We start from the raw sequence: 16,562 nt of genomic DNA, 5'->3' as shown, positions 1-16,562 counted from the left end.
AAAAATGTGTTTTAAAAATATACAGGAGAGCAAGTGTAAAAAAACATTACTTGTATATTCAAATTATTTTCAAGCCAAGTCCTGTCAAACATGTGTCGCATACACTCACCCAAGTGACCCCCTGACCTACAATTGTAGCCACAATAAACACTGTGGTCTGCTTCACAGTGTGTGTATTTTGGTCTGAGGGAGAAACCAGCACTCTAGAACAGGGGTCCCCAAATGGGTTTCCTCAGCCAAATTCTGTTTACTTGGGACTAAGTATTATTTAAATAATATTTAAATATGGAGGTTAAATTTCCAGATTAAATACCTTAACTATACAGATCTCAGTATGATCTGTGCAGTAATAATATATAATAATAATATATATTGTAACAAAGAGTGTCTTATGTATGTTCATGACCAAATTACATCTTGATTTGGATGTTTCCACATTGTACTGCATTGCAGCCGAACAAAACCTTCGAGGGCATCAGCCACAAGGTTGTCATATTAGGGGGCAACCCCTCCAGCATAAACGGCAATAAACATTAGGTTGTTTACACTAGTCTAATTCCCAAAAGGGCAAATTGCCCCCTGAAATCTGAAACACAGAATGCCGAACCCCAGAACGCACCACTGAATACCACCACTGAAATCAAACCTCGTTTCAGGTGCCAAGAGTTTGTCTTGAAATGGGGAATAGGTGTTTAAATGTATGTCTTCTACAGACTGAAAGAACTAACCAGCTACAATGTAATAGGTGTAATCTTGTCGCTCATCTTGCAACAGACAATCTCTCTGCTCTTACGGTTATATAAAATTAATTCTCAACTGACATTCCATGGATATAGACGTATCTGGACGAGGTTTGTGAACTTGTATCCGTTTGTTTTTATTTCCGTTATGCTGTAAATAGTGGACGAGCGTGCCCGTGTGTATTTTGTCGAAAATCCGTAGCTCTCTCAATCCTGGAAATAAAATAAATTGCTAAGACTTGTTTGCCAAGACTTTCCAAATAATATGGAAAAATGCGGGCAAACTTGATGCTTTGCCCACAACCGTTGTGTTGTTAAATACGACACTAACCGAGAAACGATTGGCTGTTTAAAAGCATACGTTATGGAATCGCGACCAATCGTGATTAAGGAGGAAGTGCGGTCCAAGGGTAGTTATTTTCTTCCTTTTTTTAGAATTTTCTTCCTTTTTTTAGATTTTACTTTTAGTTCTGGTCTGGAAAATATACATCACCAGTCATAAAATGGAGCATATAAGGGGAGATGTGTCCTTACGAAATAAACAAAGCGAGCGAAGTGAGGGAGACGCAGACTACGCTGAACGAAAGAGGAGGAAAACAGAGACTGACAGGTAAATGCAGAACTAAGCTAGCACGATATATGTTTGCTAGCGTGCGGTTGTTCTTTCAGAAAGGTGCACACATACACAACTGCTTAAAAGCTTTTTTTACAAAGGAAGAATACGTTGGTTCTTCAACAGCACTGAAATTCGTAATATACACGTGGTCTATTATAAAAGCATGTCTTGTCGCTGTGGTCACTAGCATGCACCACTCGCTTGACTGTAGTTAACAGCTACGCGTGTTCAACCCCATGGTTCTCTGCAAGATGCGCTTGTCACACAGGTTTGTGATGTTTCTGGCGCGCATTATAATTTGCAGTTCTGAGTCAAGATTGCATACGTGAGCGCACCATGACGATTCACTAATATATATCGCTTCCTGAGTATGACTTCTACCGCGATGTAACAACCCAATCGGGAAGCACGTTTGACAATTACAATTATGTACAGCACCAACACGTTCATTGACCGCACCTGTCTGCAACAACACTTAATAGGTTGTCACATATGCTAAAACATTGTACTTTGTATTCTGGCGTTTCTCAGTTTAGGGTCCTGTCTGGATCAGTCAATGGAGTCAACGGATGTGTACGATACTGTGAAGTATGAGCCGTCACACTTGTCAGGTAAACGTGAGCCCAAATCTTTTTAACACAGTAGTTTGCTGCAATACTTAAAATACATCGATTTAATTGCTGACATCTGACATTTGTCATGCTGATTAATTGCAAAGTGTCCCTCAATTAATGACTGCTGATTGCTTTGAGAGAATAATTTGAATATTGCAGCTCATTAAAAAAATCCAGCTATGACCAGCTTGAAATACCAGCTACCAGCTGTTTCAAAACATAGCTTGAGCTGGTCAAACCATGTTGAGTATAGAGCTGGTCTAACTGGTCAACCAGCTACCAGCTGTTTCAAAACTAAGCTGGAGCTATTTTCTTCAACAGGGTTGTTTTGTTGTGGGTGCCTGTCAAATGGTAATTTATGACTTTTATTTCATAAATGCAGTAAGTGCAGTTTGCTTGGCAGGGCACTTAGTGTTTTTAATATGGGAGTTATGATCATTTTGAGAAATGGGTGATCGGAAAGGCCCATAAGTATTGATGGTTCTCTCACACGCCTTACAGCAAGGAGGTCCTGGGTTCGAATCCCGGTCAGCCGGGGCCTCTCTGTGGAGTTTGCATGTTCTCCCCGTGTTTGCTTGGGTTTCCTCCGGGTACTCCGGTTTCCTCCCACAGTCCAAAGACATGCAGGTTAGGCTGAGTGGAGAGTCTAAATTGCCCGTGGGTATGAGTGTGTGAGTGTGCGATGGACTGGCGACCTGTCCAGGGTGTATTCCTGCCTTTCGCTTACTGTATGCTGAGATAGGCTCCAGCCCCCCTGCGACCCTGTTCAGGGCTGAGATAATGGATGGATGGATGGTTCTCTCACAGCCAAACATTATGACACGGACACCACCGAACCAATCAGCTACAGCCTGAAGTCCTTGGAAGAACTGCTGTCATGGAAACGGAGTGATGCCAACCCCTTCAACGTGGCCACAGTGCCCCTGGCCAATCGGCAGCCCCCGCTGACCAGCATGCAGCGCAAGACCCTGGTGTCACATGACATGATGGGTGGTTACCTGGACGACAGGTATGACTTCTGTTTGTGGAGCTCGGTGGAAGCGCCTTTGCCATGGTTACTGTGTTTATCCATGGAGCACACACTCATTCTTGTTTTTCTTGCTGTAATACACCATGAATCATTCAAATGAGAACATTTTTAATAATAATAATAATAATAATTGGGCCATTCCAGGAGATTGCACCACAGGACCTCCCTGAAAACTTGAGCTTCATACTCCATTTTGTTTTTCTGGGAGAGGCATGTAAAGTTTCCCAGGTGTAACAACGAAAAATGCGTCTCGGCACAAAATGTCCAACTTCGAACAGGCCTAAATCTTTGTAAATTTGTACGAAGCAATAATTTTGTACATAGAAGTCCTATCTCACTTCAGAAAACATGTACCTATATACTTTAATTTTGGAGATATTCCAAAATGCACTTTGTTTGTAAAATGACAGACAACCTTATGTTTTGTGTCATTTTATTTGTAAATCAGAGTCATCTGAGAGCACCTTCTCATTGTGTAAAGATAAACATTAGCTGAGATATGAGACCCATGGAAAAACCCTCTGGGAGTTGGCATGCGATGGCCCAACACATTCATTTTATAGAGCACCTTTCTCAAAACCTTTAGTGTCTTTACACTTTACAGTAAAGTAAAGAGTAAAAATACTAAACGGCAAGGTTCGACAGGAAGCATACAACGAGAATACCAGGGGTTAAATAAATGAAAAATTGAAATGAACAAGCAAAATCAGGGAGAGGAGGAAGAAGGAAAGAAAAGGGGAAGCTGACCGTCTTGGAGTGGTTCATCTCGGTTCCCCATTTTGCCTGTGATTTAGAATGAAGTGGTCACCGTGTCTAGTCTCATGCAGATTCCAGAATCTCTCACTTCATGATAAACCCCAGCAGGTTATTTCAGGTCCTTAGACCCGTCTGTCTGTGTGACTGTTGTGACGATAATTTCACCTCTGGAAGTGTAAGGAAAGTGGTGCCTAACAGCTCTGACACAAGGTCCCATATTGTGGAAAATGACATTTCCCTTGCAAATGTGGATTGTAAAGGAGCAGTTTGGACTTCCATGAAGTTATGACATCACAACTTCAGCACTGCCCACCTTGTAGCAGGAACGAATCAAAGCGCTCGGCACAGACGGCGTTCTGATCGTTGGAGCTAGCCAGCCAATCAGAACAGGTTCACTGATGGAAATGAGCCTTAAAGACACAGTCAGGTATAGTTTATGGTACTTAAAACCCACACAAACGTCTTCCTACGGCTTCCTTTAAGGGCGCTGCCCTACAGCGGAGCTCATGGCCAAGGTGGGCCATGCTGAAGCAAGTGAGCGTGTCATAGTGATGTCATAACTTCACGGAGGTCCAAAGGGCTCATTGAAATTCACATTTTCAATGTCTTATTTGGGGAATGTGCCTTTTGATACCGTCACAGTGTTTTTATAGCACCTTTATAGTGCCTTTATAAATCCACATAGCGAGGGGAAATGTCATTTTCCACAATATGGGAAACCTTTTAAACGCCACTTGTGTGAGAGATGTAAGGCACCACCCTGAGGTGAAATCACAAGCAGAAGTCACAAGAGAAAGGTCTGAAGTTGTGAAATCGCCTGCTGGTGTTTATAATGGAGTCCGAGACCCCGCGCTCCCGCTGGGGGAACGGAGTGGCAGACTCTGCGCCTCACTCGACGTGTGCCGGCCTCCCAGGTTCGTGCAGGGCGCAGAGTCAGAGACGCCGTACGCCTTCTACCACTGGCAGTACATCGACATCTTCAACTACTTCAGCCACTCCATGGTCACCATCCCCCCCGTCGTCTGGACCAACGCTGCCCACAAACACGGCGTCCTCGTCCTCGGTGAGCCCCGGCCTCAGCGCCACACTGTCGGAGGGTGTGATTGGTTCATTTCAGAGCGGTGTGAATGATGGGAGTTGGGGATTGGTTCATTTCTGAGCAGTGTGAATGATGGGAGTTGGGGATTGGTTCATTTCTGAGCAGTGTGAATGATTGGAGTGCGTGATTGGTTCATTTCAGAGCGGTGTGAATGATTGGAGTGCGTGATTGGTTCATTTCAGAGCGGTGTGAATGATTGGAGTGCGTGATTGGTTCATTTCAGAGCGGTGTGAATGATTGGAGTGCGTGATTGGTTCATTTCAGAGCGGTGTGAATGATTGGAGTGCGTGATTGGTTCATTTCAGAGCAGTGTGAATGATGGGAGTTGGGGATTGGTTCATTTCAGAGCAGTGCGAATGACTGGAGTTGGGGATTGGTTCATTTTAGAGCAGTGTGAATGACTGGAGTTGGGGATTGGTTCAGTTCAGAGCGGTGTAAATGATTGGAGTGCGTGATTGGTTCATTTCAGAGCGGTGTCAATGATTAGTTTCAGAAAAGTGTTATGCGCTTGAAATGCTGTGATTGATTTAAAGGCGAATTCCACCACGAAACATCATCATCCTCATTTCACCCGATCAAGGCGTAACTAATTACGTCTCCGGCAAAAGCAATCTCTGCACAGAAGTATGGGCAGCTAACGGTGCAGATTTGGTAGAGGTATACATAATTTGCCCTCTCTCTTATTTTCGGAAAACTACTATGGGCGGGTTAATTTCAATTTGGAGGTGCCGCCCGCAAACTCCCACACTAGACTTTCATAGGTTAGGCTACTTGGGGGGGGGGGGGCATTAACAGGGCGTTGCTGCAAAAGAGCATGTGTGCTCAGTCAACCTACGCTGTAGAAATAAAGGTTCATAATAAATGAATAATCCTGGACTGCTGGTGGTCTCGCCTAAACGTGCTCCTCCAGACCATCTGGGGAAAGTGCCTGCTACACCCACACATTCTCCAGCAAGTCCCGGCGGTATCCTGAGGGTACGTAGGGATCCCGGTTGCAGTCAGCCATTACATCCTCATCTTGTGGTAGCCGGTAAAAATAAACTCTTCCCGTTGCCAGTGTGAAACCCTCGCCGTTAGCCACACGCTGCGGCAAAGCGGCATGTTATTTTCAATGGAACTTAAGGACAGAAGTAAACAGAACTGAACGCCATGAACCTAGGTTGTTATTTCTTTAGTGGCTGGCTTGCTAGTGAGGAGAAGAACAGCCTCTGAGCCCAGCAGTAATGCCCGGCACCTCTGTTTGTATTCAGTAGAAGTGATAATCTGTGAGTAAAAGTTGATAAAGTTGTCAGATGCCCTCACATAGACTGTAGGCACCCAGCCATTGTAGGCCCAGTAAAGCAGGTACTTGCACTGCAAGTGGCTGTCTTAAGAAGCGTTTTTAGCCTTGCAATAAGACTAAAGACTTTATTATTTTCTCAGTAATAAAAAGTCAAAAATATTAGCTCGTTTAAAGTTACTGTTTGCCTGACAATTGAGATATTCTCACCCCGTTGGCAAATCTTGAAATGAGTCAAACTTTCTCACCTCATTGGCAGTTTTTCTTTTCTCTTAGCACACAAAGTAATTGAAATAAGATCTTAAGTCTAAATATAAGACTAAGACACTTTTTAAGACTTATTATTATTATTATTTTTGCATTGTGGAAACCTGCACAGTACTAGTACTTCGGGGCAATATCTCTGCCTTCAGTACAGGTAGAGGGCAGTTACTCTGGGGCGACGTGGCAGTAAGAGCAGTCCTGACGAGCTGGTTGGTGCCTTGCATGGCAGCCAATCGTCGTTGGTGTGTGTGTGTGTGTGTATGAATGGGTGAATGGAGAAGCATCAATTCTACAGCGCTTTGGATAAAGGTGCTATATAAATGTCAACCATTTACCATTTTACCATTTGAAGTAAGAGAAAGACCCTGGGTGAACTTCCCCTTTTGAGGAGAATAACAGGAAGCCGTGACGGTTTTTCAGGAACCTTCATCACAGAGTGGACGGACGGCGGCCAGATGTGCGAGTTGATCCTGGCGGGGGAGGAGTCTTACCGCACGGCTGCTGATAGGCTGGTTCAGATCGCGCACTGCTACGGCTTCGACGGCTGGCTCGTCAACATCGAGAACCCTCTGAGCGTGAGTGGGCTCCGCATTCACAGATCTTTAGCGTAGCATTGTGTAGTGTAGCATAGCATAGCATAACATAGTATAGCATAGCATAACGTAGCAGAACATAGCATAGCATAACATAGCTGAGCAAAACATAGAATAGCATAATATAACATAGCATAACATAACATAGATAGCATAGCATAACATAACATAGATAGCATAGCATAATATAACATAGATAGCATAGCATAGCAGAACATAGCATAGCATAGCGTAACATAGCTGAGCATAGCATAGAATAGCATAACATAACATAACATAGACAGCATAGCATAACATAGCAGAGCATAGTATAGAATAGCATAATATAACATAGCGGAGCATAGAATAGCATAATCTAACATAGCATAACATAATGGTGTCCTTTACAGCCACTGACTGTTATTCTGTTGCAATGCGCCGACATTAACCACAGGGCCACAGGGCCACAGGGCCACAGTGCCATCCTCTTCATCACGTCTCGCTCTGCGTGGCCTGTAGGATCTCTCACGGCCTGTCCGCACCAAGAGCTATAACTCTGACCGTGATCATAAATATGTTGTTTTAAATGTTGTTGTGACTCAAGTGAACGGCGGAGTCCGCCCCACGGGGGAATACGAGCTGCGTTTCCCCCCCCCCCCCCCCAGGCGACCGCGGTGAAGAACACGCCGCCGTTCCTGCGCTACCTGACGGACCAGATGCACGAGCGCGTGCCGAGGAGCCTGGTGCTGTGGTACGACAGCGTGCTGGACGACGGCGCCCTCCGCTGGCAGAACGAGCTCAACGACCGCAACAGGCAAGAGGAGGGGGGCGGGGGGCAGGGGGGCAGGGGGCAGGGGGGCAGGGGGGCGGGGGGACAGGGAGGGGGGGCAGGGGGGACAGGGAGGGGGGGCAGGGGGGGACAGGGAGGGGGGGGCGGGGGGACAGGGAGGGGGGCGGGGGGGGGGCAGGGAGGAGGCAGGGGGGAGGCATATGTTTAGAACAGCATTTCATGTGTATTTCGCTAGTTCTGGATGTGATGCTTTGACTTATGGTAGAACCTATGCACTTGTAAGTCGCTTTGGATTAAAAGCGTCTGCCAAATGACTAAAATGTAAATGTAAAATGTAGGGGGAACAGGGAGGAGGCAGGGGAACAGGGAGGGGGGCGAGGGGACAGGGAGGGGGGGCAGGGGGGACAGGGAAGTGCATGTATTAGGGTTGTCACTGTGCTGTAGTGGTTAGCACTGCTGCCTCGCAAGAGGGAGGTTCTGGGTTTGAACCCCTGCCGGCTGGATTCCTCTCTGTGTGGAGTGTGGAGATTTTAGTATTATTATTTGTAGAAATTTGTAGAAATTTCACACGATGCTGGTAACCTCCAGATCATAACTTATACCGTGACCAGGACACTCTAAGAGTGCATATCACTGAATCTCTAATTTAAACACTCCTCTCCTCTCTCTCTCTCTTCCTCTCCTCTTCCTCCTCCTCTCTCTCCCCCTCCTCTCCCTCTCCTCCCTCCTCAGGGGTGTTTTTTCCAGGCCTGCGACGGTATTTTCACCAACTACAACTGGACGGAGCGCAGCCTGGAGTGGATGAGCACGTACCCGGAGGCGCAAGGGCCGGCTGGGGGACGTGTGTTCGTGGGGCGTGGACGTGTTCGCCCGGGGCGAGGTGGTGGGGGGGAAGATAATTGAGACCAACAAGGTGAGCGCCCGCCCCCCCCCCCCCCCTGTTTTTGTCAGTTGAATCGGGGGAAGATTAAGTGCCAGGTTGAAAGAGCACAGCGTCCCCATCACTGGCAGTGGGGAAGATCCCCCCCTACTGGCCCAACCAACACCACTTCCAGTAGCAACTTCATTTTTTCCATGTCTCACATCTCCCTCTCTCTCTCTCCCTCTACCTCTACCTCTCTCTCTCTCCTCTACCTCTCTCCCTCTCCCCCACTCTCTCTCCTTCTCACCCCCTCTCTTTCTCTCTCTCTCCCTCTCTCTTTCTCTCCCTCTCTCCCTCTCCCCCACTCTCTCTCCCTCTCACCCTCTCCTCTCTCCCTCTCTCCCTCTCACCCCCTCTCTCTCTCTCTCTCCCTCTCCCTCTCTCCCTCTCCCTCTCTCCCTCTCCCCCTCTCTCCCTCCCTCCCTCCCTCCCTCCCTAGGCCCTGGAGGTGGTGCGGAAACATGGATTCTCCACAGCCATCTTCGCCCCGGGCTGGGTGCATGAGACCCAGGACAAGAAGGAGTTCCGCCTCAACCAGGACCGGTGAGCGCCCGCCCTGTGAGCGCCCTGTCTGTGAGCTTTTCCCATGACATCACATCCTGTGACATCACATCCTGTGACATCATACATCCATTGGTTCTGACCTCGCATTGTGATTGGCTGAGAGAGATTCAAAGGAATGACATCATCTCAGGATAAGTCGCTCCTAATTTGGCTGGGTTTACGTTCGGTTGATTCAGTGTATCAGAGACGGCGTAAACTCGTAACCTAGCAACACTTCAGAAGTGCTCCGTTTTGCTGTTAAAAACGGCATAATAAAAAAAGTTTGCATTTATATAGACTCAGTTGTGACTTGCTATCACAGTAAGTCAGTACTTGCGCACTATTGCATAATTACTGCCATTCAGCAGCTGCACTTATCAACATTTATATTATATTATTGCACAGCGTCCATTAAACAGCTGGATGTTTCCTGAAGCAATGCAGGTTAAGGGTTCCCCATTATACTACACAGTCATCCATTATACTACAGTCCCCCATTCTTTAGGCATAACTGTGGCGATCCCTTGAGACACACACACACACTTCCAGGTTAAAGCTCTGAGCAGGAATAATATCTTCACACGATCGAGTTAAAAATCACGTCACCCCGCCCGGCAAACTTCTGGGTGTCATAGCGCTGGAAGCCCACCAGAGGGAGCCATATGCTGCGAATTGATATTGCGTCCTGGATTAATTTTGATAAACATTCTGAACACGCACTGCTGAATTTCCCCCGTGCTGGGGAAGGGACCGCATTCCTAAAGATAATGGCTGAGACCGGCAGAGGCCTTGCCCGTAGTTATGAATATTTAAAAAATCCAGCTGTGTCAGATTCATTCTAACACACGCGGGCACAGTTGCTCGTCCTCAGAGTATGAAGTAGCTGGCTTTGAAATATTTTCCAATTTTCCTTTTCTGGGGTTTTGCACCCGACCTGGACCTAGCATGTTTTGCGTGCCCGGTCCAATTCGATTGTTATTGTTGCAATAACAGAAACGCAGTGATGTAACGGGGCTCTGGCAGTCGGAGGGTTGCCGGTTCGATCCCCTGCCTGGGCTGTGTCGAACTGTCCCTGAGCAAGACACCTAACCCCTGTTTGCTCCTGACGAGCTGGTCGGTACCTTGCATGGCAGCTGATCGCGGTCGGTGTGTGAGTGTGTGTATGAATGGGTGAATGGAGAAGCATCAATTGTACAGCGCTTTGGATAAAGGCGCTATATAAATGCCTGCCATTTACCATTTACCATTTAATTTCCTGTTTTCAGGTTCTGGGGCCTGCTGTCTGACTTCCTGTACGTCCATCGGCCCTCCTCCCTGCTCCCCTTCGTGTCGTCCTTCTGCCAGGGGTTCGGCAAGAGCTTCTACTGGAGGGGGAAGGTAACCGTGACAACGGCCACATTTAGTGACACGTCTCTATGACTTTTATTGACACACATCTACTAGGTCTATGACCCCCCCCCCCCAGTCTACCCAAACACGACTCAAAGTCTTTTTCATTTACCACACAAACGGCCCCCCCAAGACACCATTCTTTCACATTTCATCATTTTACAGTACTCGTATTCTACTTTAAAGGCATAACCCTTAAACACCCGACACCCCGCAGCATATTCCTGTGTTTTACCTGTCCATGTAAAACATTTTTCAGAGAGAGAGGATAGAGAAGAGTGAGATTTTTTCCATTTTGTTTTCCCCCTTTGTTTAAACATTGCGATGGGTATTTACAGAAATAAATGACATAATTATATATAAATAAACAATTCAAAGTGTTCCTAATACATTAGAAAGGGACAAAACACAGAGATAGAGAGAGAAGGAAAGAGATGAGAGATAGGACAGAGAGACAGGAGAGAGAGAGAAAGACAGGAGAGAAGGTTCTCGCTCTGCAGGGACTGACTGTGCTGGTGTACCTGTGTTCCTCTCCTGACTGTGCTGGTGTACCTGTGTTCCTCCCCTCACTGTGCTGGTGTACCCGTGTTCCTCTCCTGACTGTCCTGGTGTACCCGTGTTCCTCTCCTGACTGTGCTGGTGTACCTGTGTTCCTCTCCTGACAGTGCTGGTGTACCTGTGTTCCTCTCCTGACTGTGCTGGTGTACCTGTGTTCCTCCCCTGCAGGGGGAGAGCGCCTCCTCCTGGTTTAACCTGAGTGCGCAGGAGCCCCAGCCGCTGTACCTGAGCGAGACGCTGGAAGGTTCCGGATGGCTGAGGACCCGCGGCTGCCCCCACGAGGCCTGGAGCGGCGGCTCCTCCCTATTGGTCGAAGGCGTGATCCCGTCCACGCTCTCCAAAGTGTGCGCGAGGTACGGTCCGTCTGTACCCCTGGGGTACCAAACCACACCGACACCCCCTGGGGTACCAGTTCATTGCATGCTTTGTAAACCATTTTGAGGGTTTAGAAGGTTTAGAAGTGTTTACCAGAAATATTTACCAGTGTTACATTACATTATTGGCATTTGGCAGACGCTCTTATCCAGAGCGACGTACAGTTGATTAGACTAAGCAGGAGACAATCCTCCCCTGGAGCAATGCAGGGTTAAGGGCCTCGCTCAAGGGCCCAACGGCTGTGCGGATCTTATTGTGGCTACCGCGGGACTAGAACCACCGACCTTGCGCGTCCCAGTCATTTACCTTAACCACTACGCTACAGGCCGCCCCGTACGAGCGCGTGTTTGGGAGTGAAGGTGCGGTGTCTCTTGTTGTAGGATATTCTCGCTGCACGTGCCCCTGGCCTCCCGCACGCTGGTGTCCTTCGTCTACAAGCCGTCAGAGAGCGTGCGCGTCGCCCTGGAGCTGCAGACCACCGACGCGGCACTCTGCTCCTCCGAGCCCGTGCAGGAGGTCCCGCGTGAGTCTCAGTCACCCCGGAGTCTGTCACCCCGGAGTCTGTCACCCCGGAGTCTGTCACCCCGGAGTCTGTCACCCCGGAGTCTGTCACCCCTCTGAGTCTCAGTCACCCCTCTGAGTCTCACTCACCCCCCAGAGTCTCAGTCACTCCTCTGAGTCTCAGTCACTCCCCTGAGTCTCAGTCACTCCCCTGAGTCTCAGTCACTCCCCTGAGTCTCAGTCACTCCTCTGAGTCTCAGTCACCCCTCTGAGTCTCACTCACCCCCCAGAGTCTCAGTCACTCCTCTGAGTCTCAGTCACTCCTCTGAGTCTCAGTCACTCCTCTGAGTCTCTGTCACTCCCCTGAGTCTGTCACTCCCCTGAGTCTCAGTCACTCCTCTGAGTCTCAGTCACCCCCCTGAGTCTGTCACCCCCCTGAGTCTCAGTCACTCCTCTGAGTCTCAGTCACTCCTCTGAGTCTCAGTCACCCCTCTGAGTCTCAGTCACTCCTCTGAGTCTCACTCACCCCTCTGAGTCAGTCACCCTGTTCTAGTTGGCTGCCTTTCATTCTGCATACACTGTGAGTCACAGTCACTGCTCGCAGTCAGTCTTCGTGCTTCTGGTGATGTGCTCCGTAGCAAGCTGTTAGAGGTGTTGTGTGTGAATGCACACAGTAAGTGATATTGTCTGTGTATGTGTGTGCTTGTGTGTGTGTGCATGTGTGTGTGTGTGCGCGCATGTCTGTGTGTGTGTGTGCATGTCTGTGTGTGTGTGTGCGCGCATGTGCGTGTGCATGTGTGTGTGTGTGTGTGTGTGTGTGTGTGTGCATGTCTGTGTTTATGTGTGTGTGTGTGTGTGCATGTCTGTGTGTATGTGTGTGTGTGTGTGTGCATGTCTGTGTGTGTGTGTGTGTGTGCATGTCTGTGTTTATGTGTGTGTGTGTGTGTGTGTGTGTGTGTGTGTGTGTGTGTGTGTGTGTGTGTGTGTGTGGTTAGACACCAGCGTACAGCCCCAGGTTCTGGACGGAGATCATGAGCTGGTGCGGAGGTTCACTGAGAGCTGTGGGGCGTGGACGCTGGACGGCTGGACTGTGAGGTGAGAGCTGCGCTGTGCATCCTGGGTAATTACCTGTAGAACCTGTCCTGTAAGAGACACACTGTGTGTGACCTGTAGTGCTGTGAACTGAACAGTGTGTGACCTGTAGGGGGCGCCGTGTGCTGTTGGAGCGTGTAGAACAGTGTGTGACCTGTAGGGGGCGCTGTGTACTGTTGGAGCCTGTAGCACAGTGTGTGACCTGTAGGGGGCGCTGTAGGAGCCTGTAGAACAGTGTGTGACCTGTAGGGGGCGCTGTGTACTGTTGGAGCCTGTAGAACAGTGTGTGACCTGTAGGGGGGCGCTGTGTGCTGTTGGAGCCTGTAGCACAGTGTGTGACCTGTAGGGGGCGCTGTGTGCTGTTGGAGCCTGTAGAACAGTGTGTGACCTGTAGGGGGCGCTGTGTGCTGTTGGAGCCTGTAGCACAGTGTGTGACCTGTAGGGGGCGCTGTTAGAGCATGTAGAACAGTGTGTGACCTGTAGGGGGCGCTGTTGGAGCCTGTAGAACAGTGTGTGACCTGTAGGGGGCGCTGTTGGAGCCTGTAGAACAGTCTGGGACCTGTAGGGGGCGCGGTGTGCTGTTGGAGCATGTAGAACAGTGTGTGACCTGTAGGGGGCGCTGTGTGCTGTTGGAGCCTATAGAACAGTGTGTGACCTGTAGGGGGTGCTGTTGGAGCATGTAGAACAGTGTGTGACCTGTAGGGGGTGCTGTTGGAGCATGTAGAACAGTGTGTGACCTGTAGGGGGCGCTGTGTGCTGTTGGAGCCTATAGAACAGTCTGGGACCTGTAGGGGGCGCGGTGTGCTGTTGGAGCCTGTAGCACAGTGTGTGACCTGTAGGGGGCGCTGTGTGCTGTTGGAGCCTGTAGATCAGTGTGTGACCTGTAGGGGGCGCTGTTGGAGCCTGTAGATCAGTGTGTGACCTGTAGGGGGCGCTGTGTGCTGTTGGAGCCTGTAGATCAGTGTGTGACCTGTAGGGGGCGCTGTTGGAGCCTGTAGATCAGTGTGTGACCTGTAGGGGGCGCTGTGTGCTGTTGGAGCCTGTAGATCAGTGTGTGACCTGTAGGGGGCGCTCTGCAGGTGCCTCTTGCTGGAGCTGCGGGGCTGCGCTCTGCGGGACGTCAGCCTGAACGTGTCCCGGGACGGGGGGGACCAGGACGTCCCCTTCAGCTGCAGGATCGGCGAGATCGTGGTGAGCCTCTCCCGCTGCACTCACCTCCCTTTCGGGTCTCAGAGTCGCGGTCCATACGGGTCTCACCCCGGAAAGACCCGCGTGAACACCTAACCGTGTCAGATGATCAAGTCGGGGAAATCACGGTTCAATATGCAGCACGAATTGGCGAACAGGCAGAGGGTGAGTCAACATGTCAGTGAGCCTTTTTCAGTGACAGGAAGGGATTTACAATGGCCTTGTAACAATGTTTTAACACAAAAATCTTACCCATTGTACCTTTAAACAAGTCCTCCATGAACGACAATAAAAAATCATAAAATAAAGCCACAAGTGAACCACAGCTACATTTAAAACACACATTCCTTGATAACTACAGCACTGCGGTGTTCAATTTCCGGCCCAGAAAATATAACTAGCTCGTCGATTGCTAGCCTAGGACGTAGTGTGACTACTGTGTCAGGAACTAACACACAGCCATACATAATCACTCTTTCCACTGTCCAACCATGAAACGTGAACGTGAACGAGTCGGATGACCTAGTTATGATGTTTACCCAACTCTGAGAAACCTAACCACCCGACTGCACTTGAAAGCAGGGTGAAGCCACACTTCTCCATCACTCTCCTCCAGTGTTTAAACTGTCCTTGTTTTCAGAGCTAAAGCTTGGCTTTATCGACTCGTGTAAACGTGGCTTAACGGGATCATTGGGTTGTACACACACTGGGCTGATCCACCCGTATGGGACAGTAATGTGTAAAAATGCCTCGTCCGGTTAATAAGGCCGAGCCGCCAGTCTCCTGGAGGGCCGCAGCGTTTCAGCACTGAAGTGCGCCTCGTTTCCAAGGCTTCGATTGGCTGCTGATTGAAAGGAAACCACAGACACTGCGGCGGCCCTCCAGGATCAATATCAAATGATCAGACCTGGGTCTCACACTAGTGATTCCCCAAAATTAAAATTAAAATTATTATAGGAGCAAAATTTGTGATATCGGGGAAATGATGGACAGGCGTGGTATTTGTCGAGGCCTTCGCTCACACCATCACACCAGCGTCATGGAAACATGACGGCCAGGAACTGTGGTTATCGCTGCCATGTGGGACATCCCTTTCAGATTGTGAGAGTTTAATGCAGGGAACGTATGTAATGTTTTTAAGTCTCTGTGAGCTTCGTATGAACCAGGCAGCTAAATTGCTTGTAATCGAACTTCCACGCAATCAGTCTTCCTGCCTTCAAAGTGCGTCTCATTAGGTGCTGCCTACGAGCACCTCTGAAGATGCCTTTGAAGGCCGGCGAGGCGACTGCCCTCCACAGTCAGTCAGTCAGAACTCCATTTCCCAGGATGCAGTGGGTGCAGCGCTGACCCCTGACCCCATCTCTCCGCCCCAGGTGATGGACGCGGAGAGCCTGACGGTGCCGCCGCTCTCCGTGGAGGACGTGTGCCTGTCGGACATCCTGTGGAGGCGGGCGGTGGGCCGCGGCGAGGGCCCCCAGGAGCAGCTGCACCTGAACGGGACGCTGCGGTGGCGCTACCCTGCCCCGCTCGCCCGCCACTTCCGCGTGCACTGGCGCCGGCTCCGCGGGCCCGACCCCCGCACGCCCCCCGGCCCCCTCGGCCTGGTCGGCCGCTGCTACTCCTCCACCTTCCGCGTGTGCGAGCTGGCCGTGCCCCAGGCGCCGGCCGTCCTGGAGCTGCTGGTGGAGCCGGTGACCCGGGAGGGCTTCAGCGTCCCCGAGGAGCGCTGGGGCAGACGCGTCCTCAGCTACGTCCAGGGGGAGGGGTCCAGCAACGCGCAGGGGGAGGGGGTGTAGCTACGCGCAGGGGGAGGGGGTGTAGCTACGTCCAGGGGGAGGGGGTGTAGCTACGCGCAGGGGGAGGGGGTGTAGCTACGCGCAGGGGGAGGGGGTGTAGCTACGCGCAGGGGGAGGGGGTGTAGCTACGTCCAGAGGGAGGGGGTGTAGCTACGCGCAGGGGGAGGGGGTGTAGCTACGTCCAGGGGGAGGAGGTCTAGCTGTGGCTACGCCCAGGTGGGAGGGGTCTAGCTAAATGGTAAATGGCAGGCATTTATATAGAGCCTTTATCCAAAGCGCTGTACAATTGATGCTTCTCATTCACCCATTCATACACACACTCACACACCGACGGCGATTGGCTGCCATGCAAGGCGCCGACCAGCTCGTCAGGAGCATTTGGGGGTTAGGTGTCTTGCTCAGGGACACTTCGACACAGCCCGGGCGGGGGATCGAACC

At 50.0% G+C, this 16,562-nt stretch overlaps 1 protein-coding gene across 1 annotated transcript; it reads left to right on the top strand.

Annotated features, from left to right (window-relative positions):
- Nucleotides 1–1,182: 1,182 nt before the first annotated feature.
- Nucleotides 1,183–16,124, top strand: engase (endo-beta-N-acetylglucosaminidase). Its single transcript, XM_061224723.1, is given in 15 exon segments — nt 1,183–1,350; nt 1,888–1,967; nt 2,778–2,979; nt 4,671–4,819; nt 6,819–6,973; nt 7,636–7,788; nt 8,499–8,585; nt 8,587–8,673; nt 9,122–9,225; nt 10,491–10,602; nt 11,341–11,525; nt 11,928–12,070; nt 13,044–13,143; nt 14,220–14,331; nt 15,702–16,124. Coding segments are annotated over 15 exon segments (2,199 nt in total). The 5' UTR covers nt 1,183–1,243.
- Nucleotides 16,125–16,562: the final 438 nt, after the last annotated feature.

Source organism: Conger conger, chromosome 16 (assembly GCF_963514075.1).
Source record: "Conger conger chromosome 16, fConCon1.1, whole genome shotgun sequence".
In the NCBI taxonomy this organism is placed as follows: domain Eukaryota; kingdom Metazoa; phylum Chordata; class Actinopteri; order Anguilliformes; family Congridae; genus Conger; species Conger conger.
The sequence above is the reverse complement of the archived record's forward strand: the minus strand, read 5'-3'. Positions and strand labels throughout refer to the sequence as shown.